Raw genomic sequence first — 22,962 nt, forward strand, 5'->3', positions numbered from 1 at the left:
ATGAATTTAAACCGCTGCTGCCGAGGCTCAGCCTCCCGCCGCCTCCGTGCTCCTCAACGCACGGATGTTTGCGGCGCCCCCGCCTTCACCGGCGGACGGGGACCGCCGCCCTTCCCGTCCGTCCCTCTGTCTGTCCGTCCTTGTGTCCGTCTGTCCGTCCCCTTGTCCGCCCACCCGCACTAGGCGCGCCCTGAAGGCCGCCCCGCCCCCCCCTCCTCCACTGAGGCGCCCAACGGCCGCCGCAACGGCCGCGCACGCGCAAGGCCCGCCCCCGCCGAGCTTCCCCCCGACCGTTAGCGCGCCCTGCGCATGCGCTCTGCGCATCCTCCCCCCACCACCACCACCCTACGTCACCAGCTGCCCGCCCCGCCCCGTTGCCCCGGCGACCGCGAAGCGCCAGGGCGGGAGCTGGTCAGTGACGTCACGGGGGCCCCGGATGGGCCGCGCCCCGCCCCGCAGGCGGAAGCAAGTGGCGGGAGCTGGGGGGGGGCAGGGAGGGGAGGGGAGGGAGGGGGAGCGGCCGCCATGGGCACGGCGCTGGACATCAAGATCAAGCGGGCCAACAAGGTGTACCGCTGCGGGGTGAGTGCCGCCGCGTCCCGGCTCCTTCCTTGTTTTTACGATTTTTTTATATTTTTTTCCTGATTTCCTGTTTTTTTCCCGATTTTTTTAAATGTTTATTTCCTGATTTTTATGTTTATTTCCTCATTTTTATTTTTTTTCCCAGTTTTCTTCACTTATTTTCATATTTCTTAGTTGATTTTTCTAATTTTTTATTTTTTTCCTCATTTCTTAATTTTTTTCCCCGCTGACACAGTTGTTGATAGCTACAAAGCGATTTTGCAGAGTTCCCCTTTTGCAGCCACTTGAAGGAACGTGGGGGCTTTTCCCCCCCTTTTTCCCTTTCATTCTTCATTCACTTCAATTAATAAAAAAAATATCACTAGCTCGTGTTTGCTCACTTTTTCTAGAAATAAAATATCGTCAATCAGAGGTTTCCAGCTCACTTCTTTCATGTGTGGCAGTCCAGCCATTCACTCTTAGTGCACCCCAAATCCTTTTCACCCATGCGTCTGTCCCCCTATGCTACAAGCTCGTCTGTCACGGTGTTTAGATCTAAAGCACGTCTCAGTTTATTGAGTGTTTTCAATGCTGGGAAGCTACTTTAATCAGTTTGGAGTGGAAGATTATGGAAAATCAGTACTGCCACCATCAACTCTCAAGAGGTGGCATTCACAACCAGCACTGGTATCAGCATGTGAACAACATAAATCTGCAGGTGTGGTGTCACGGTGGTAAATGCTACCCTCTGTATCTCTCCGGCATCATTTTGGCATTGCATGTTATTACAATGATCTTAATCCTTTTGTTTTGGTATTGTAGTGTTGTGTTCTTCTTCAGTTTCTCTACTTGGCTTGCTTTATGTCATTCTGAATAGGATCTGTATTCTTAATACAAGAAAAGGACGTTTCTTCTGTCTTCAAGCTGAAATTAAGTAAGCTTTTTATGGTTAGTAAATCTGTCACTTCTGCTGTAACTCCACGTGAAAAGGCTTATAATTTTATTTCATTAACTAGGTCTGAAGTTTGGATATCTGAATGGTGTGAAAGCACAGTGATAAAAGAGCCGTGCACTAGAAGTACAACATGAATTTTTGATGGAAATTTCAAAGGCACAGAAAGGAATTACAAATCTCCCTTTAATGTGGCATGGAATGTGTGCCTTTGTTTTTTGTAGAAATTTACTGTTGGTTGTACACTTCACTGACATCAGCTATGCTAATAATACTTTTAGTCTTTGTCAGCTTTCACCCCCAAATACACTTTCATCAGTGCTACTTGAAAATGAAGGGATTCCTGTAGTGAAGGTCATAGTTCATCCCAACATCTAGCTATTCATCTGAAAGCAACAGCGGTACTGTGGCTTGACCTGATCTTCCGTTGTCTAAACCCATTTAAAACTGCGTTTGGATACAAAAAAATGTGATGTCTCAATTGTGTGTTGGTGTAGCGGCCTTTTTGTTAGGCCTATAACAAGATAACAGCACAAAACATTGCTAAAACACTGTTGAGAGCTTTCTAAGTCATAATTTGTGTAAGACTGTGATTGATTCAGCGTAACTTCATGGTGCAACTCACTTCTGCAGTCATTCAGCTTCTGCTGCCTGTCTTGTGCTGAGGGTATTGGCCAGCGAGCCAGGTTGGGGAAATGGTATTTGGTTGGAGTGACTCTTTAAAAAAACAATCTGTTGAATCAGATATCCCCTTTTGTTTTTCTTATGAATGTCTTCTCAAATAGAGTAGAACAGAGTATATTTGATAATTAGTATCCAAATGGACTTGTGCGGATGTGAAGAAGGTGACAGTAGAGAGATGTCTTAATTGTGAGCTGTAGGAAGTTTATAAGATAGCTTTGCATAAGTATGACAAGATTTGTCCGTGCAGGGAAATGTTCTGTGCAATTAAGCAGAGGGATAGCTAAGGTACCTTTAATGTGCCTTATGTTAATTTTTGTGTGATTTATAAAGGCATTTGGTGTGTAGCGGACTGCTGTAAAGACAAAGAAGATTGCTTTGCACTCCTAAGTAGGTATGGAGCATTTGCTTAGAGAGCTGGTATGTAATAGCTAAAATATTCTGATCTTTTTCATTTAATAAATTATAAAAGCACCAAGCAGTATTTATGCTGAGGGTCATTTTGGCCTTAACAGCAAACTGGTGTACGCATGTGATAGCGTATAATTGCCTTCTCTATCATCTCCACATGTTGGTTATGTGAAAGTAAGTGATATAATCTAGCCTGTAGGTTTTCCCTTCATTGTGCAAGAATCAGACATGTTCTGCCTAGCACAATCTATTTCTTCATTTAAGAAGCAATTGGTAGTCTATGAAATGGAGATCAGATGCTTTGGATCAGCTCCAACTGAGTAGGGAAATAGATAAACAAAACAAAATTGGGTTGATGAAGACCAGTCTGAAGAATTTCAGCCTGCGCTTTCAGGTGATAATAGATCAAAGATCAATGGCAACGGCTGCTGATTCTTCCATTCAAGCTCTGGTTTTGTATGTCAAGAGGTGAAATACTAAGGGATTCAGAAATATTTAGGTGAAATATTCAGGGATTTTTAGTGGTTGGCATCTCTGGATCTGTTGTATGTATGTCAGCTAGCAAATGCCAAGCTATTGAGGGTATTTGCTGTACTGCTTTATTGCCTCCAAGAGGGAAAGGATGAGGGTAAATAGATGTGGGAGAGACCCATGTACAACACGTAATTGTTCAGAGGATCTCATTGTGGTAGATTCCATACTGATTGAGGCCCTGAAGGTGTAGGAGTTTTTAATATAAACTTCTAGGGAGGAACTCCTAAAGTTTACAAACTTACCTTTAATGTTATTGCACAAATCCATCGAATCTTGTTAGGGGAAAATATTGAGTATCAGAAGGCATATCAGACATATTGGAAGGCTGGTGAGTGAGGAAGAAAGAATGTGTTCAAAATGGATATCTGGCCAGGAAAATCAAGTCTGAATAACTTGTTATTTTTTGCTTTTTGTAAGGTCAGAGTGATACATATGTTTCACTGTAGGCTTTCCCCATAAAGCCAAGACCTTTTGAATTTCAATTTGGTGCTGAAATAATTGTGTAACCCAATCTTCAAATTACTGTTCCTTGTTGCACTGAGTTGGGTCAGATGACTTCTTATCCTGGTACAGTGACCTTGGTTTTATTAAATCCAGTTGAGCTCAAGCATTTTTCATTGTTCCCAAACAATCTCCCATGTAAAGTTGAAGTCTCTTCACTTCCTAACACTTTCTTTAGTGCAAGGTAGTCAAGAAGGCAATAACTGTTATTTTAAATTTCTTTTTGCTTCTGTATTTAACTGTTAATCTTTAATTGGGCGAAACAAAACCATAACGTTTATAAAACAGTCACACGTCATAGAAGTCTGTGGTTGTGTTGCTGGTTTTAGAAAGCTGGTTAAAATAACTTGCTCTGATAAATGGTAAGCAATTTCTGTATTAGTTACTCATAATCATCAGAAATTGGAGGAACTAAGCAAACAAATACCTTTATTTTTTCTAGACTTCAATTTCAGAAAACCTGGTTTAATCAAGTGACCTTAAATTGTAGGTTAATAAATAAATAAATAAATAAAAACAACAACTTTGCCATTTCCTGGAGCAAAAAGAGTAATAGGTTTGTTAGGGGATGGGGGATTTAAGAAAAATTGTGTTTAAGTTCACAGGAACAGAAGATTTGTGTTCTGGAGACTTTACTTTTTTCGTTTTTTAATTGAATAGAAAATTGCGAGGCTCTGAGGCTCATTCAATAAACTCGGGAATGCTCAGAGAATGAGAGGGGACAGGCACAACTAATGATGCGTTTTGGTTGGCAAACCAAGCAGAATGGCTGGAATAACTGTGGCAGTTAGTCCAAGACTGATAATTAAAAGAACTGTGGGCTGAAAAATGCAGCGTGCTAAGAAGGGTGCCATAGTTAATGTCAGCCAAGACTTAATGACAAGTGAGTCCAAAACATACTAAGTCAGAATTTGCCCATACTGAGGCCTTTTACTCTTTCTAAAACAGCAAAATGACTTGTAAAACTGAATGTGGAGGTTTTAAAGCATCCAATGTCTTGTTCACTGGGCATAGCAGGCTTTTTCTATTGAATGTTGTCGGTTTCTCTGTAAGGAAGCAGGAGAATATGTAGTTAAGATCTGCAGGTGGGTTTGTTGGGTAACAGATGTGACAGAAAATGATCAGGAATACTTAGTAAATGCGACTTAGATGAACTTAATTTCAGTTATAAAGTTGCCAAATGTTTGTCCTGGGACCTAAATGTAAAGGCCTGTGAGGGGGAAAGAGGAATCTGACGGGGAGCTGAAGCGCTGTGTTGGTAATGAGCTGATGGGGCACTTCAGCTCTGCCAGGCCAACAACAAGCTCAATTCATGGATGTACAGTTAATATCAAAAGGAACTAGAGAAATGCTAAACATTTTGATAAGACATTCAATATGATGTCTTCTGCTGCTGTCAACACTTGAAAAAGTATGATGACGGATTTCAAATGGCCTTGAAAGCCTGCCTTGTGCTTTGGTTCGGTTTGGTTTTGTTGTTTTGTTCAAAATTACCTCACATTCGAAAACAAATTAGGCTGATATTTCTTATCAGTGATTCTGAAAAGTGATCAGTTCTAATCTGGAAGTACATAGTATCTAGATAAAAAAGGTATTTTTTGTAGCTCATTAGTCTAGCAAGCAGGCCTGACAGCGTGAACTTGCAGATCGGAATCAGTATGTATTTTAATACTAGAAGCAATTTTTGCCAAACAACTTAGGGACAGTATAGTGTGTACTTTGATCCTTTGAATCCTTACATCAAGTTTAAAGATGCTGAATAACAGCCTAGCTCAGTCAGAAGTCTGAGCATGGCTTAGGACTGTATAGCTGATACTCAGAGGCCTATGTTATGCACTGCTTCATCGTACTGAATGGAGATCCTTCCTAATTGTCCCAGCCAAACTCAATAACTCTCCTCAAGAAACAAGAACTACAGGAAAAAAAAAGGATTATGCTGTTGGATTAGATGAAGCAGATGTTCATTTTGGTTGTGACTTTGAAAGTGTCAGCTTTTCTGGTAGCTTCAGGTGCATATTTGAAAGGTGAAGAACCAACAACAGAAAACTAAATGCTTGTTTGGGACCATGAACCTGGGATGATCTTCTCACAGGAATGTTTTGGTCACAGTGTAGCATGCGTACCTCATGACTCTGCTCTGCATATTATTCTGTCCTTTTTGTGGATAGAGACCCTTTTTAGGTGAATAATTCTTTGCAGAACTGCACTAGTGTAATTCCAACTTGCAAAGTTTTGTCAGCACATGGTGAAGGAATCCCTAGTGAATGCAAAGGTGGAAAGTGAGCAAAAGCAACTGACAGTAAGCTACTGCATTGTAATGACTGGAGATCAGTGCCAGTGGTGACTTCCTCTGGGCCTTTAGTCCTGTGGTATTCAAGGTAAGGGAATCCCTTTTGGTGCGGACTGAAAACAGAGCTAATTAGCCTAGTGATGTTGTGTAACTTTTTCAAATGTTTACATGTTTGGTTTTGCAAAAATAAAGCTTTCTTGTAAATTGTCTGCTGACTGTAAGTATGTGAGCATGTTGGTAAGTTTATGTTCTTTGATTTGTACTTTTTGGAAGGAAGTATACTGACAGCTTTGTATTTAGAGAGGACTGTGTTTACACACAGAAAAGTACAAAGTAACTCTTGAGAAAAGACTGCAGATTTTCCCACCCCTCGTCAAATGGAAACATAGCCTGATTGCATATAAGCAACTTAGGTAAAAATTATAGAAGCTCTTTCATTATGTTCCCCTCTCTCTCAAACAAGTGATTTTATTTTTTATTTCTTAGAGTTGCAAGTTAGAAAATAGTTTTGAGCAGTTTTCCTTTTATATATTTATTAGGATGGTAGGAGAATAATGTATACTTATTGGATGTTAGAAGAAAAAATCATATTTAACTTCACATAATTCTTTTCCTCTCTGCCCTAAATACACACAAGCTTCTTATGTGAAGCTCTCTAGGTGATAGCTCTGGGACAGGTTGTTGCTGTGTGATAGGAGCCTGTCTTCATTTAGTGAAGCAGTTCATATGTTCATGATTGTCCTTGCTCCTTCCAGTGCAGCAGTACTCATTTTTCAAAGCAATAACCTAATTGCTTGTACTAATTAAAGCCTGTTCGCAAAGCAGGATGGTATTTAGGTCAGCTTTTCTTCACTGTCCTTTTGTGCCTCCAGCTCCTGGCGTTTCCCAGTTGCTGCAGGTCCTCTACTCAGGAGTGTCAGCCTTTGCTGTGATGCCTGATGTCCAGTTCTGCCTTAAACGACCTGACCTCTTCCCTGTATTGTCATGCCCTACCACCAGGAAAGACAAAAGGCTGCAATATTCAAATAGCATCTGTTGTGTGGATACAACCAGACTGATTGTAACTGGTCAAGTGTGGAGTGGTCAGTCTGAACTGCTGTTTGAACTGAGTGGTCCTGAGTTTGGTGTCTGGTTTGCAAGGCTGGTGAAGGTGCAGAGAGTACTACTACTGAGCAGAAGACACAGTTAGCCCTAAGAAACTTTCTTAAGTTGTCAAATAACTTGCTTCTAGTTCCAGGTGTGTATGAGCGTTTGACGAGGAATAGTGGAGTGGAGTGGATTCTCTGTTGTAGGGGAAGGATAAACTATGGGGTATGTGATACGAACTGTGTGTTGCTCTCCTGCAGTTAATCTTTTTTTCAGTATTAGAACTTCTAAACCGATCCTTGAAATTGATGCTGTGGTCTTGTGCAACTACTTTCTTAATGGGATAAGTGACACATCTCTTGACTCATACACCTTGTGCCTTGGATTCAGACATGCTTTGAAATTGTTTGCCCAGTAGAAATAGGCTTGTGTAGGCAAACAACTGTGTGGTTTCTTTGTTTCTTTATGAATGTGTTCTGTACTGCTCTTGGGGTTAACCTTGTCCTTAGCTTAGACATCTCTTTTACAGCTCTGCCTTCTCTTCCATTTCCCTTGGCCAACCATCCTGCTTTTCATATTCCTTGTAGAATTTGGAAATGGAACCTAACTTTTACCAACTGAACCTACAGTTATTTAGGAGGCTATTTTTCATTTGCCTGGACAGGAAAATGTCAAAGTTTAGGAAAGCAAATGAAGCTCTGGCTAGTACTTCTGCAAGGAAAAAGAGCATATTTTTAAAGAAAACAAACTGGAAGTACAACAGTCTGTTCCTCACGTTGCTTTCATTATCAATATTTGTCTCTTCTAAAAAGGTTAGACTGTACTCTGGGAACAGTTTTCTTGAGTTGTTTGAAAATTGGTTAGCGTACTGTCTGAGTAACAGCAATAGAAGAAATTGCTTTAAACAAATGTGCTCATGTTGTCTTTTCTCCCATTAGGAAATTCTTTCTGGAGTTGTGGTCATAACAAGTAAGGACACAGTCCAGCACCAAGGTATCTCATTAACAATGGAAGGATCAGTAAATCTGCAGCTTAGTGCCAAAAGTGTGGGTGTCTTTGAAGCTTTCTATAACTCCGTCAAGGTAAGACTTACACTGAATAATATTTTTAGCATGGAGCTTTTCTGTATTTTCTTAATTTTTTCCCTAGTTGCTTACAGATGGTCATAGCACTTCATGGTATGAGAATGACAGAAAGCAGAGCATTACCTAGCAATATATGGTGACATTTTGAGGGAGGAACTTGCACAGACAGGAGAACTTCCTTTAGGGCTGATAGTGCTAATAGTAAGGTTACTGGAGGATGCATTAGAGAAGCATCATGCAGTGACTGAATTTAATCAAATTTGGGTGTCAGATCAGTCATTACACCAAGAGTTTCTGCAGAAGCTGCTGAGGTTGCATGCTGCTGGCCATGGTAGAGGACCTGCAGAGGTTCCTCTGTGCAGGATGATGCTGCACCCAACCTGTTTGACTGCAGAGCGCCTGGAAGACCTGGCCTCTGTACTGCCCTCCAGGTTTGGAAGTGTGAGTTTTGGAATCCAGCAGGTCAGGTTGTCTTGGGCTCCACGCAAGCATGACTATATCGATTGAAGGCAAGGCTGGCTATGTCTAGAGGCAGTGTAGCTATATTTACAAAAATAGTTTGCCTAAATTAGCATAGTTTAAGTGTAGGATCTTTTAAGCCTTCATTTGTATCACAGTTAATTTGTCTGTAGTGTGAATAATCAGACCATGAATGATCGGAAAACAGTAGAAGCAATAGATGATTGTTTGTTGCAGCACAGTAGAGGGAAAATACAATTAAAAGTTCAGAGACAAAAGAAGCGTAATCTTCAAGCAGAGCTACCGTGAGCATGCCTCTTTATAGCTGTGTAGTACCCTTTTCCTAGTCTGAAGTCCGCATTTGTTGATTAGCTCCCTTCTAAGAAAGAAATACAAACTTTATTTTGAGCTAGAGAAATAAAGTTCCCACTATGATGACCCTTAAGATGGGCTCAGTTCATTTAACCCCCTCACTTCATTCAGCATTGCTTCTTTTGCTTTCTTTTTTGCTCATTCTGGTTGATTTAATTTACTAGAGTAGTAAACAGGAGTAGTAAACAGTAGAACAGGAAAGGGCACATTTATTTCTGATAAATCTGGTTAATTGATCTGAATTGCATTATGTTATGGATAGGCCAGATGAATGTCTAGTTTGGCACAAGAGAAAGTAATGCCACATGGCAGAGCAAGTTAGGCTGCTTCTTTCAGCATGAGTGAACAGTTAGCTTGGTGCAGTCATTTCTCCTTCTCTTGTTAAAAGCACAGGTTGGAATAAGCCTAATTAGGGAAAGTATAGCTTTTGTCTCATTAAATGTCAGAACAGTAATTACTCTTTCAGCTCTTGCAGGTTTTAAACTCAGCAAATACATACAAGTAATGGAAAAGTAAAATGATAGATTGCATCTCTTATCAATGAGAGGTTGAAGCTACTTTAACTGTTTGCAAGAAACAAAAACCTTGAATGAAAAAAAACCACTAATACTGTAGTATTACATACAGCCTAGGACTGTACTGGATATTCAGTCTGTTTCCTTCTCGCGTACTAGTCTTGCTGCTTTTGCTCTGTTTGTATTTATGTATGCATATTTCATGCGGATTAGGAGGATTCCCCAGTCAAATGCCAAATCACAGCTAGCCATCATTCCAGTGAGAGATTAGTCCTCAATATAAATCTTCAGGGTGGGAAAGGTGGGCAGCAGGGTAGGGGGATCGCCTAGCTGCTCAACAGGCATGTATACTTGCTGATTCCTGGTGCTACTATCGGGGGACATAATTTAGAAAATGGAACTTTGCTTTCCAGGATGCTTGGGACTCTGCTGTTTAACTCTCTGAGTATGTTTAGCTGTTAATTTGATGCAACCATAAAATAGATCACAAATTGTTTTCCTCTGCAAAGCGTTTGTAATATTTATATTCCTTGGAAGACTGGAGAGCTGCATATCAGGAAGAAATACCTGAATTTTGGGAAATTCAGGGAGTCTGTTAAGAGTTCAGTAATGTTGTTAGTTCATTTTGAAATGATGGACCTATCATTGTGCTTCAAACTAAATCTTTATTTTCGCAGCCTATCCAAATTATTAACAGCACTATTGAAATGGTAAAACCAGGGAAACTTCCCAGTGGCAAGACAGAAATTCCTTTTGAATTTCCGTTGCATGTGAAGGGCAACAAAGTTCTGTATGAAACGTATCATGGTGTCTTCGTTAATATTCAGGTAAGGCGGTCATACCTGTAAAGAAAATCTGAGCTTTTGTTACCTGCAGTATCTCTTGTTCCATGGAAGCTGAGAATGAAGTTTTCTGGTAGTTTTATTTTCATAGTGCTAGTCTTTATATATGTTTGCTTCTATTAATTTGAAGAATGAGCAAAAGGTTAGAGATCCTTTGAAGTAAGTACAGCTTTTAAGCTTCTTTTTATTGTTACAGTGTTCTTGTGATGCATGCTAGACATTTTCATGCGTGCTAGATGTAACTTAACATTAAAAAACGTCAAACATGTTAAACTTCAAGTATTAGTTTGTAGGTAGTTTCTTGCTGCCTGTTTCAGTTCGAGTTTCTAGGATTCGGAGCTTTCCACAGGTGCTAACACTTGTTAAAAGTGGCAAAGAAAACATCTTGAGATTTCTGAAGTTTGCTGTTATAATGTCTTTTATAAATTGCTGCAGGATCTGTTCCCCTTTCAGCAGGTTTAAGCCTTGTATTGGAGATAGCCAGTGGTAATGAAACTGATCGGGTGTAATATGGGATGTACAAGAGAGAATTAAGAGCATACTGGGGTTTTGGGTTGAGGAAGTATAAAACATATTTACTATGCTTGTTAAATCTCAGAATATTCTTTTGCAGATAAAATATAAAAATACATTCAGGATGATATTTGCATCTAGTTCTGATCTTTTTATTATTATTATTGGTGAAAGAAGCTGCATCTCCTATTACATAAACAGCCTGCAGTGCATACCAAAAAAATAAACGTGTGTACTGTTTATATAGTATCAGTGAGGTTTTGTTAGCATAGCAGACCAATGAATTACTGCTAATAATGCTTAGCATACTTCATTTTTAGTATCTGACTTACCAGATCCATCTTAAGACATGGGCATAAATCCAACAGCAACAAAGCTACCTAATGTTCAGAGTGTGTTTTCCTGCATTCATTTTGAAGAAGCATCCTCTATCTGGAAGAAATCTTTCCACCACTTACAGTTTCAGGCCTTCTATATGGAGTAAACCTTTAAAGAAATATGACATTAACAGAACAGTAGTGGGATGCGTTGCCTGCAGTACCTTAAGTCAGAACTATTGTAACATAACTGATTACCCCCTTGATGTTGTAGACACACTACATCTGTTCCCTTCATGGAAAAAAGGCTGCACCACTCTCTGGTGGCTTTTTTTTTATTATTCAGAAAAGCCCAGGTGTCTGAGTAATTTCATAAGGAAGTGTCAAATCAGTGTTGAGACTTTTTACCATCTTCAAAAAACATGAGTTGTTTGCTTTCCCATAGAGATGGGTAGTAACATTTCCTGCCCCAAACTGTATGTACAACATGGTTTCAGCAGAGTGTTGTGGAAAAACAATTCTGAAATTTGACCTTGTTTGGTTAAAGATTGCCACACCATAAATGGGTTATTTTGAGGGAAAGTCTATTTTTCAGCCATCTCTGAACGTAAATGTTGTGTTAATCGTTTTTGCTTCTTATTGGAGAGTGTTTTGTGTTTTTCTTCAAGAAAAATTTGAAAGGGATCCATGAAATGGAAAACTTTCAGAACAATGCTGATGAAGAATCACTGGGTTATAAAACACTCTTTTCCTGTAGCACACTGATGTATTAGGTTTGATGACATAGTGTAACACTATTAGTTATTTAGCTGAACTGAAAGCTAAATTCCAGACTTCTCAATTATATTAAAAAGTCTGGGATTTTAAAAAACAAACAAAAACCTATAAGCCTATCAGAAGTTACTGAAAGAAAAGCAGGAGCATAAACTGGAGGATTAGACCTGTAAAACTAGGCATTCCTTTCTTGTTAAAACTCCTGAGACCTGACTTTATTTTCTTGGGATACAAAGAAGTAGCAGTGATAGAAAATTCATAGACAAAATACTTCTAACTAATGCTCCAGTCTACAGTCTTTCTAGATCTTCCTTTCCATGAGGATTTTAAAATAAAGTTTTAGTGAGATTATGCCTTCAGATTTACTTGCTTAACATGCATCTTTAGTTACTAATTTTAGTATTTTGCTTCAAGATCTTATTATTATGCTTGAAGATGTTACTGAGATTTTATACTGTAAGCATACTTTCTCAATATTGTTATCACAGGTTTGTACGGTTGGCTTCTAATCCAGTCACACTAGCTGCATCTAGATAGTACCATGATTTTGTACTACTGGGGAGGATTTACAAACCAAAGAAAGAGTTCTGTGCCTATCTGTGGACTGTATATTTTGAATGAATAATCATTATCACCATAATAAAACTCCTGATAGTCTTGTTTGAGTATGTTCTGCCTGTTGTGAGGTTTTCACGGGGACTTTTGTTGTTGTTATTTCCATTGTTATGGAGCAGATCATGATCCTGCTTTTCATCCTGTCTTTCATTCCTTTTCAGCATCCTTTTTATTAAGTAGATAATATTCTTTTAGCCTTGGCAAGGAAAGCCTTGTCTGAAGACTTGGCATGCAACTTTCAGAGTTCTGATTTCCTATCCTGTATCTAGTTTTGCCTTAGGTTACTTGTAAACTCTGAATTGATATGTCTGAAATTCTTTGGTATCCGTCAGAATTTACCATTTTTGCAGAACAGTTTTGGACAATTCAGAAGCAAGCTGAATGTACTTATGTTGATGAACATATATAAACTACTAATAAAAAAAAGTTTGTTGTTTCCATTCATACACAAAGCCTTAGACCTCTTATTCTTGTGTTCTCACCCATCCTGCAACAAGATCTTTTATAGGTCAAGCCTTCAAAGCCTTTTGTTTACACTGTATTTCCATTGTTTACTTTATTCCTCCCATCATTTGTATCCAGAAGGATATTGCTTAAACCTCAAATTATATGGAGAGAGTCATGTAAGTTGGAAGAGGCCCACAAGATCAAGTCCAACCATCACTGAACATGATAAAGTCCACCACTAAACCATGTCTGTTAGCACCATGTGTGCACATCTCTTAAATACCTCCAGGGATGACGACTTTGTCACTTCCCTGGGCAGCCCGTTCCAATGCCTAACCATTCTTACAGTGAAGAAATTCTTTCTGACATCTAATGTAAGCCACCCTCAGCACAACTTGAGGCTGTTTCATCCCTTCCTATGTGACTACCTTAATTTTATATACTCCTGGCAGCACACAGGATGGAAAAAAGTCCCTTATTTTTTCTCTACATTCTGATGTTTTTTCTAATACTTCCTATATCTTTTTTAAATCCTGGATTTCTAGGATAACATCTGATGTTTCTGGTTGGTACATGAAAATGGTGCAAAAGTGGTTGACTTGCTTTCCATAGTCCTGATAACTTGCTTATGATCAATATCAGGTCTTTCAAGATATACTTCAATCATGAATATTTGGTTGGGTTTCTTTTTGTGTATGTGGTGGGTTTGTGTTTTTTTTTTTTTTTCTTTCCATCTCTCATCTGCATAGCTTCTCTTTGCAAGCTGAGGATAGACTGTAATTAACAGGTTGATCATTAGATTTCAGCCAGCCTGAGTCTTTTTTTTTCCCCTCTGTCCCTGAAGAGGAAAATGTGGTCCTTCCCAAGGCTATTTAACCTTTATCTGATACCAGATAAAAAAGATGCATAGATAAATTTGGGGAACGTTAAGTCTCTTTTACAAATCGGGTTTTAACTGCTTTAAAATGTTTTGCTAATTTCAAATAAATCAAATGGAAGTGTTCATTTGCTTCTCACTACTTTGTGTTTGTTCTCTGTCCAAATCAAGAAATGGAAAAAAAGGACTATAAATAGTACACTGCCTATTTATTTTTTCATTTGAGGAACTAAGGGTGCTGTTTAATAAAAACTAGAAGTTCTGAAGCTGAGACCTTCACTCTGAGCATACCCATTTTTGCCTATTTGTCATCTCTAAAGAAGGAATTAAAAGTCATAAAACCAACCAAACAAAAAACACACAATAAAACAAAACAACAAAACCCTAAAATATCCCACCCCCAAAAATTTCTTATCTCGTAAGGACATTGATAGACTATGTTGTAGGTGCTGAAGTGTATGAATACAGTGAAGCTTATAACTATTTTTCAACCATTGGTTTATGGTTTCCTTTGTAGGGAAGAAAGGAGAGGACATAGGCAGCAAGTTATTGAACAGCAAAATTAACCTTACACATTTAACAGCAAAATTAACCTTACACATTGCTGCTTTTAAGTTGAACTATATGCTTAAAGACAGTTCCCTATTAACTGTGCTTACAACTGTTATCATTGCTAAACTTATTGCAAGATTGAATTTTAAGTTAGAAGGGCTGTGAATATATCTTGCTGATGATCACTTATCCAAATTGTGGTGAGAAGCAGTGGAGTCATCAGTCTTAACTGAATGTAGTCTGGGTGCTCAAGCCATACAAGAATGTTACTCTGTCAGTGAATTAGTCCCTCACTCTCCTGTCTTAAGACAGAAGATAGGAAAAGCATGTGAAAATAATGATGGGATTGTAAACACAAATTATTTTTCATTTTGGAGCATCTACAATCATTGTATACTTTTTGTGTACTTCCCCCCTCGTCCCCCGTATCACTGATATATACGTTGCTCACTAATCTCTTGTAAATGATGCTTTAAATATTAATAACAGCAACATTTTGCACTTTTTTTTTTAAAGTGTAAAAGTTAACAGAAGGAGGAAATCTTAAGTTCTTAAGTAAGGCTCTCTTCCTTTTTCTTTGCAACCCCATTCTTGGCAGTATACCCTACGGTGTGACATGCGGCGTTCTCTGCTGGCAAAGGACCTAACCAAGACTTGTGAGTTCATCGTCCACTCGCTGGTAAGTGGGGTTTGCATTAACTGTATGAAGTGAGCAGGATTTTTGTTTTGTTATGTGGTGGTGGTCTGGTTTTGGTGGGTTCTTTTTTCATTTTAAGTGAAGTTTGGAGGTCAGATTAGAAAACTAAGTAAAGCAATTGGTAATAGCAGCATATGTGGTATCTTTGTATGAATATAAAAGATGTTCATAACAAAAGTATCTAGAAGTTGTAAGGTGTCACTTGTTCCTGATTAGAGTAACACACCTCTCTTTTCATTTAAAGAAAATGGTACAAATAGGATTTGCACTGAGTTTATCCTCTTATTCATTCTTTTCAGTTCTGAAACACTGGTGTGGTTTCAGGTTATCTGAACCTATCTTAGCCAAAGGTTCTGGGCACCTGCAATGCCTGTCCTCGAAGTGGGAATTTGTTGGTGGAGAGGCAATGCCTAATTTCTGTTATTCAGATGATGAATTATGATTTAGAGCCCTGAGTCAAAGTATTGAGGTTAGGACTGCATCAAATTGCTAATAAGAAACTTGTCAGCTTAATCACCTGCATTATATAAGCCTGTGATTGGCGATATGCTGAGATATGCAGGTTAACAAATATCCACATGCTGCAGTCAGGGACATGGAGACAGTCTTTCTCCTGTGCAGCAGTCATTTTAGGATGAGGTTTGACTGTCTCACAAGAAATGCTGTACTGCTTGTTAGTTGGAAGTTCCTATTGTTTTGGTTTTGTCTTTTTTTTTAATCTTTTCAGTTTATGTTGCCACACATGTTCAGAGCATCTGATATCAGTACAGACTGTGCAGGCCTAATTAAATACCTCTTTTTTTCCGCCCAGAATTTGCTAGAACATACTGTTTGTATTGTTCCTTAGAATGCTTTAACAGGACACTTAAAGTGTTAGACTCTGTTGGCTGTCTTATGAGTAATGGTGGAAACATGTTGTTTTAGTTCCGTACTACTCTTGTCGCATATTTAGCTAGGTGCTATAAAGAGGTCTCCTGTTGGTAAGATTTCATTAATTTCTAAAATATGCTACTTTTTGTTAGTCCATTATTATATTATAAGTAAGTCGCAGTTGTCAAAATAGTGAACAAATTATATTATGCGGTTTCCTGATCTTATTTCTTGTTCCCACTACAGCACTTCTTAGATCACAAGTCAGTAAATCATGACAAACCTCGCTGTCAGGGTGAATTAATGAGGTTTTACTGAACATATAATTCTCACTGCCCGTGCTCAATGCACCATTTCCCCTAACCTTATTCTTTGCCAGAATTTGTCATTTGTGGGAAAACAGTCAATCCTTTTGCCAGTATCTTCCATCCTGCAGCTGGGCAGCAGAAGCTATCTCAAATTCTTGAGTAGTCAGGGTAAATCCTAAGACTTCAAGCTAAGCTCACTGGTGTTGCAGTGCTCTGCCAGCTCCCAGTCACATACAGTTGGGTCTCTCATAACTGATGTAGCACTGATCACTTACTCTAAATGTGTAAGGAAAAGACAGTGCACCTCTCTGAGATAAGGATGGAGACAGGTTGGTGAATGGCAAGTGAAATTTGCCTTCCTGATGCATCGTACAGACTCATCTCAGCAGGGCTCAGGGCCCACTGAGCCACTTAGGTGAAGACTGACTTCTTGGTTTTGTGATAACTATCTGTTGTGATAGAACCATAATAATGTGCCCCCAGAATTGCTTCTCTGGTGCGGAAAGCTAACCTGGACCAAGTTTTGTTTATTTTACAGTTAAGGAAGCTGAAACCCTTAAGTCATTAAATCAGTGCTAGACTAGATTCCATCACTTGAGGATCTCCTAGTGATATGAGGATGGCTTAACAGAGCTGAGCTGTTACTGGAAGGCCAACAAAAAGAGCTCAGAGTGCTCAGAGATTTCAAGAGGGAGAGAGAGTTCATAAAACATATTTGGAGTAATGGAGCAAGTTCACTTAAAATTTACCCCTCTCCCCTGCCAAAATTTGCTAAGTATTGATAATGGCAGGGAACATGAGACATGACATAGAAAATGTAATTATTTGTAAATACAGAAATGTGAAATTTATCTTCTTTTGCAACATCCCTTATGTTTCAGAAGATTGGTAGCACATTTTTCTCTTCCAGGTGGCTTAGAGTAGTCAGCCACTTGTTTTTTGTTTGTTTTATTTCAGTGTAGGCAAAGCTTATGCCAAAAACTTACAAATGGGAAGTGTGTTGTGATTTATTGCAATGGTGAACACAAAGTAACCCAAGTCTGAAGAGTTGTGTTTCTGCAACTCAGATTAGTAATGCATTGTGATTTGTTTAGACAAATCTTAATATTATTTATTAACAAAGGTAGGAAATCTCAGTCTTCTGTTACACAGATAGATATTTGCAGTATGAAGACAATCCTGAAAATTAACACAGTGGATGGATGTTTGACTTTGTTTTATTTTTTTAGTATTTAGAGTGTGTTTGTATATTGTAAATCACTTTACAGTTTAATTGTTTTAATTACAGTCACAGAAAGGGAAGCTGACGCCAAGCCCTGTAGACTTCACAATTACTCCTGAAACTTTGCAGAACGTTAAAGAGGTAAGGTTTTGTTTCTTTTTTTTTTATTATTTTTTTTTTGTGTGTGATTCTGAATGAGAACAAGAGAAGAATGAATAAATACTTTGTGCATCATCAACTCTTTTTTCTTTCCTATAGAGTGATTCCGCTTGTTCTCTCCTGGTAGTGGTGATGAAAGTAAGGTGGAACTTCAGTAATGGTTAATTTTTTTTCCCATCTTTCTGAGTGAAAGATGGCAGTGAAGCAAGAGAAAAAAGTCTGTAGCAAGATCATTTAAAAAGGGTATATTTTTATACTTTTTTTTTTTTTTTCCTTAATAGCACTCTGTGGCTTCGGGAAGCCAGTATGAACAGTAGTTAGTATGAACATCCTTGGTCAGTTAGCTTTCTGAATATGGTTTTCCATTTGTCCATTGAAACCTGTGTTTTGTCTTTCCAGATGTTTTTGTTGTGCTCTTTTTGTTAATAAGAATACTTTCCTGCTGTAGCTTTCCCTTCAGCATCCCCAGTTTGACTTCCATTGATCTTAATTCCGGGCTTGTGAATTTCCACCTATTTTTCCAGTTTCTCAAAGCAGAGCTCTTGATCAGCTGTTGTGTCATGCCATCATTGAGCTTATTCTGCATATTCACAGAATGACTGCAGTTGGAAGGGACTTCTGGAGATGGGTTATTTCAGCCCCTGTGCTCAAAGCAGTCATTCAGAGTGGGTTGTTCGAGGCCATGTCAGTCATGTTTTCAGTATCACAAATGATGGAGACATGCAAACACTCCGGGCAACCTACTACAGTGTTTGACCACCCTCAGTTAATTTTTCTTTCAATGTTTAAACGTAACTTCCTGTATTTCAATTTGTGCCTGTAGCCTCTTGTTCTTTTAGTGGCTGCCACTGAGAGGTACGTGTAAAGCTAGCTTAGGATAAAATATGAAGGGTATTGAGAAAAGTAGTAAGGCTTTAGGGGCAATACACATTTATTTATGTTAAATCTTGTAGATTAGGGTTGTAGAAAATGGCCTAGAGTTCTTGTTCTGCAAATTCCTTTTATCTCTGTCTCTGAGCTTCCTGACCACTGTACTTCAGGGGATGGTTATATGATGTCCCTGTTGGCAGGGAAGTAAGTCTATTTTACTAATACTAGTGATGAGAAGAACCTGCTAGGGCTTGTACAATAAAAGGGCATTTTACTAATACGTTGTAGGACTTGGGTATTTTATAGAGAGGTTTTGTCAGGGATGTAATTTCTGCTATTTCCATTAGGAGATAACACCCAGGTGATGTTACGTTTTCAAAGCACACAAAAATTCCTCTTTCCTTCACCCAAAGATTTGTTTTGAGTGGAACAGCTGAATTCTGCAGAGCTGCTGGCTGTGAGTAAAACAGCCTAAACAATAGCTGATGAGAACTATTCTGCCATTGCTTCTGGCAGTCAGGACTAAGAAGCAAAAAGATTGGGAGAAAAAAGGGAAAATCAGTTACATGGGCAAGGACACCACAAACGCGTAAACAGATGGTTGGAAGGTAGGGGCGAACATCGAAGATGTCGATAGCAGAAAATGAAGGAGGGAGAGGATAACACTTCCAAAAGAAGGGGAAGGTTAGAGCAGCATGATGAAAGAGATTGAAGAAAACTGGATGGTGAGATACGAGCTGAGGATGTGGGTAGAGTACATGACTGTTTCAGTATGCTTCTTGCCAGAACTTGAAGTGTAACGGGAGCTTCTGGCATATGAGGAGTCGCTCTGCTGGCAGAGAATATGTGATGCCTGCTGGCCTAAAACACGGGGCACAAGGGGGCAGAAACCCACTTTGTTCTTCTATGGAAACTAGTTTCTAGACTGTCATCCTCAATCAGCTGTTCTAACAACTCACTGCATAAAGAGTAGGAAATGTGCTTGCTGTTCAGGGTTCAGCGTGATCCTGCATTGAAGTTGAGCTCCTCATTGACTGTCCAGTCTCTTAGTTGGTGTCTTGATACACAGCAGTATGGTACATCTTGTGTTAAATGAACATTTTAAATGCCTGTCTTCTCCCACAGTAGTGGCATTGAGAGAGAAATTTAAAAGGCAGAGAAAATTACTGAAACCATAGACTGTATTATAATTTGTATTGAAACGGGACGAGAATGCAGTTCTTTAGAGCATGGTAAAGTGACTTGACCGAACCATCTTGGTAATGCCTGCCAGTATGCCTCCTTCATGTGTTTCCTGACTTCTTGTATTGTAATTAGCTAAGTTTTGTCAGCTCATCCCAGGAAAAATGTTCCTGTGGACGGAAGAAGAAGGGGTGCATGTCAGGGGGAGGATAGTAGGACATATCATAAGGCATATCCATAAGGATGCATATTTAAAGAGTTAAATTAACCAAGTATTTGAGGCATTTCTGATTTTTTTAGTTCTTAATTTTGCAGCTTCTTGGGCTTTCCTACATATTTTGATAACTACCTTACAGACAGAAAGACAAGAAGTTGTTTTCCTGGCCTGCTCTTACAGTTCTGTTTGTTTTTCTCCCCCTCTTCCCAGAGAGCCTCACTTCCAAAATTTCTCATCAGAGGTCACCTCAACTCTACAAACTGCATCATTACACAGCCGCTAACAGGGGAGCTGGTAGTGGAGAATGCAGAAGCTGCAGTGAAAAGTATTGAGCTGCAGTTAGTACGCGTGGAAACCTGTGGTAAGTTTCTCTGTAAACGGAGCGTGTACAGCAGACTGCAGCAATTACCAACTGCACTTTCACCCTAAATATGCAAGACTGTCAAGAGCCATACAATTGAGAAGATTGAAAACACTGGCAAAAAATCGTTTTGCACTTCAGGTGGCACAGTCCAAACATTAATTTCAGTTAAACCTCTATGACCTCTAGTCTGGAGTGCTAATGTGAAAACTCACAGGTTAGAGGGCAAAAGGTCACGTCCCATTCCATTCCCTGTGGTGTTTGTCTACGTGCCCCCATTGCCCTCCTTGGTAAATCTCTACGTTTGAATTTTGGACACTGCTTTGCCTTCCTGCCTTCCCTTCCTCCCCCTCTAAATTCCCTGCTTTTTCACCAGGGTGTGCAGAAGGTTACGCCAGAGATGCCACAGAGATACAGAACATCCAAATCGCTGATGGGGATGTCTGCAGGGGCCTGCCCATTCCTATATACATGGTGTTCCCCAGGTTGTTCACCTGCCCCACGCTGGAAACAACAAACTTCAAAGTTGGTAAGTGGGTAGGATCTTGAGCTGTATTTACATCTTTCATTAGAAATGTTTTTAGTTTCACTTTAGCTTCTGGCAGGTGAAACTTGCACCATGGACGAAATGCTGTGGAAGAAAACCAAGGACACCTCTTTTGCTGTGTTTCATATAGATTGAGAAATTGGAGACCAAATACTTCCGATTAAAATCAGTTCTGAAACTATTATGCTAGTTCTGACTAACAGAATTACATGGTATAGGGACAGAAGAAACATAGTAGCAGTAAGTAATTTTTTTCTGCCAAAAAATCAGGTGTTAATCAAATGTTGAATAAGAAGAGTAAATTGCAAAGATAATAATTTCCTCCTTTTCATCACCAGTGACAATCCCTCTTTCCATGGCCTCTCTTTCTTTTTGTTTCCCATTCTCCTAATTCACAGACTCAAATAGAAACAGTGAGGCAGACTTGGCTTTCTTGACCTACACAGGCCACTTCTTCCTGCTTACTCTATCCTAAATCCAGCATTTTCATTAACAAACACATTAAATTTAGGATTCTTCTCATTTGCTCAAGCAAGTACTTCAGAAATTCTCCTTGCCCACCTGTTCTGCTTCTCTTCATCTTCTTGGAGTGTGTTGGTTCTCCTTTTTGTATTGCATTGCATCAGATTGAAGTTGCTGCTATAGAAGTAGCTGTTCCTACAGTGTAAGTGCCTACCTTGAGGATCCTTCCCAGCTGAAGCTCCTCTTCATTTTCTGCTGTGCATCCTGCACAAATGTGCACGGGTAACTTTTCAGTTTTGGCTACCTGATTATCTGTTCCCCCAAGAGCATTTTTGCACTTATGTACGGTGATTATTCACAAAATAATACTGTACTCTACTTTTGCTATCTTTAGCAATTAAATAGTAACGTACAGTGACAAATGGCTACTGTTAGTGTAGTCCCTATTTCTTGAGCATCTTCATATCTGTATTAAAACTTCTCATAAATAGAACTAAACCAGAAATAACTCTTTTATCTTTGGTTTCCATCACTCATTAACAGTCTTTGAATTCTGTCTCCACTTAGAATTCTTTATAGATCTGATACCAATTTTGTTTCTGAACAACACAATATAATATTTAAAGAGTAGAGAATTTTTGAGAATTGTTTTCATAGGTTGCAGGTATGTTGTCTTCTGGTGTTTAATTTCATTTTCTGTAATGCCTTAGAACCTTCTGTTACATGCAGACAGCATGGAGAGGAGTCTGTTCCCTACCTCTTACACTTTACATGCTTTTAAACAATACATATTTTTCTGGGTAAGGTATCTCACACCAAAGTCCGTTTTAGCAGATGTCTGAACTTTGACATGCCGCCTCCTGGTCATCAGGCAGTTTCTCAGTGACATGGGACTGAATCTGGAGGAATCCCAAAGATTAGAACCAGCCAGGGCTCTCGGGGAATGACCCAAGGTCTCAGGTGCCGGTGACTATGTTCTGTCTGGAGCACCTGGTTCAGCCCTGCGTTCCTATATTATTTGGCCACAGAAAAATGTAGAGTATTGAAATAGCTCGGGGGAGTCCAGTGAAGTGACCATCTGAGAGCAGGAACTGTCTGCCCTGACCCTACTGTGACGGTGCAGGTTATGGGATTACTAAATGGAACTCTGTTTTTTTCCCCTTCCCTCAGAGTTTGAAGTGAACATTGTTGTCCTTCTGCACGATGATCATCTTATCACAGAGAACTTTCCTCTGAAGCTCTGCAGGATGTAAATAGCCAGAGGAAGATTCACGTAATGATTTATTGAAAAAGGATGAAATTATTCAGAGACCAAGTGATACGTTATCTTTTTTTTTTTTTTTTTTTTTAACTGAAAACTCCTGGAAGATAGTTCTTGGGCTTTCAGTCCATAGGTCTTCCCAAAGACTGTGCTCATCTTCCAACAGACTGTGTGGATGAATCTATCTAAAGGGCCTCATCAAGTATCTTTCTGACTTCAACAGCCACCTCTTCCCCCATTTCTGCCTGCAAAATTATGTAAGAATGATTTCTGGATATTTCTACAACTTGCAGAAATCTGTAATAAATTTCACTGCTTATTTCGTAATGCAACACTTGTTCTAAAGTCTTTTAACAGCCTCTTAAACTAGGCCTGTTCCATATAATGTATAGAGATGGTGGGGGAGGGTAGGGTAGGGTGAT

The 22,962-nt window shown here is 39.3% G+C and overlaps 1 protein-coding gene across 1 annotated transcript; it reads left to right on the forward strand.

Annotated features, from left to right (window-relative positions):
• The first annotated feature begins 511 nt into the window (after positions 1-511).
• On the forward strand, positions 512-22,942 carry VPS26C (VPS26 endosomal protein sorting factor C). Its single transcript, XM_084297098.1, has 8 exons — positions 512-582; positions 7,955-8,098; positions 10,125-10,274; positions 14,983-15,063; positions 17,548-17,622; positions 20,120-20,270; positions 20,647-20,799; positions 22,450-22,942. Exons 1-8 carry the CDS (start codon positions 526-528, stop codon positions 22,530-22,532), a joined length of 894 nt encoding a protein of 297 aa, XP_084153224.1. The 5' UTR covers positions 512-525; the 3' UTR covers positions 22,533-22,942.
• Positions 22,943-22,962: the final 20 nt, after the last annotated feature.

This window comes from Netta rufina (assembly GCF_964035555.1).
Source record: "Netta rufina genome assembly, chromosome: 1".
Taxonomy (NCBI): Eukaryota; Metazoa; Chordata; class Aves; order Anseriformes; family Anatidae; genus Netta; species Netta rufina.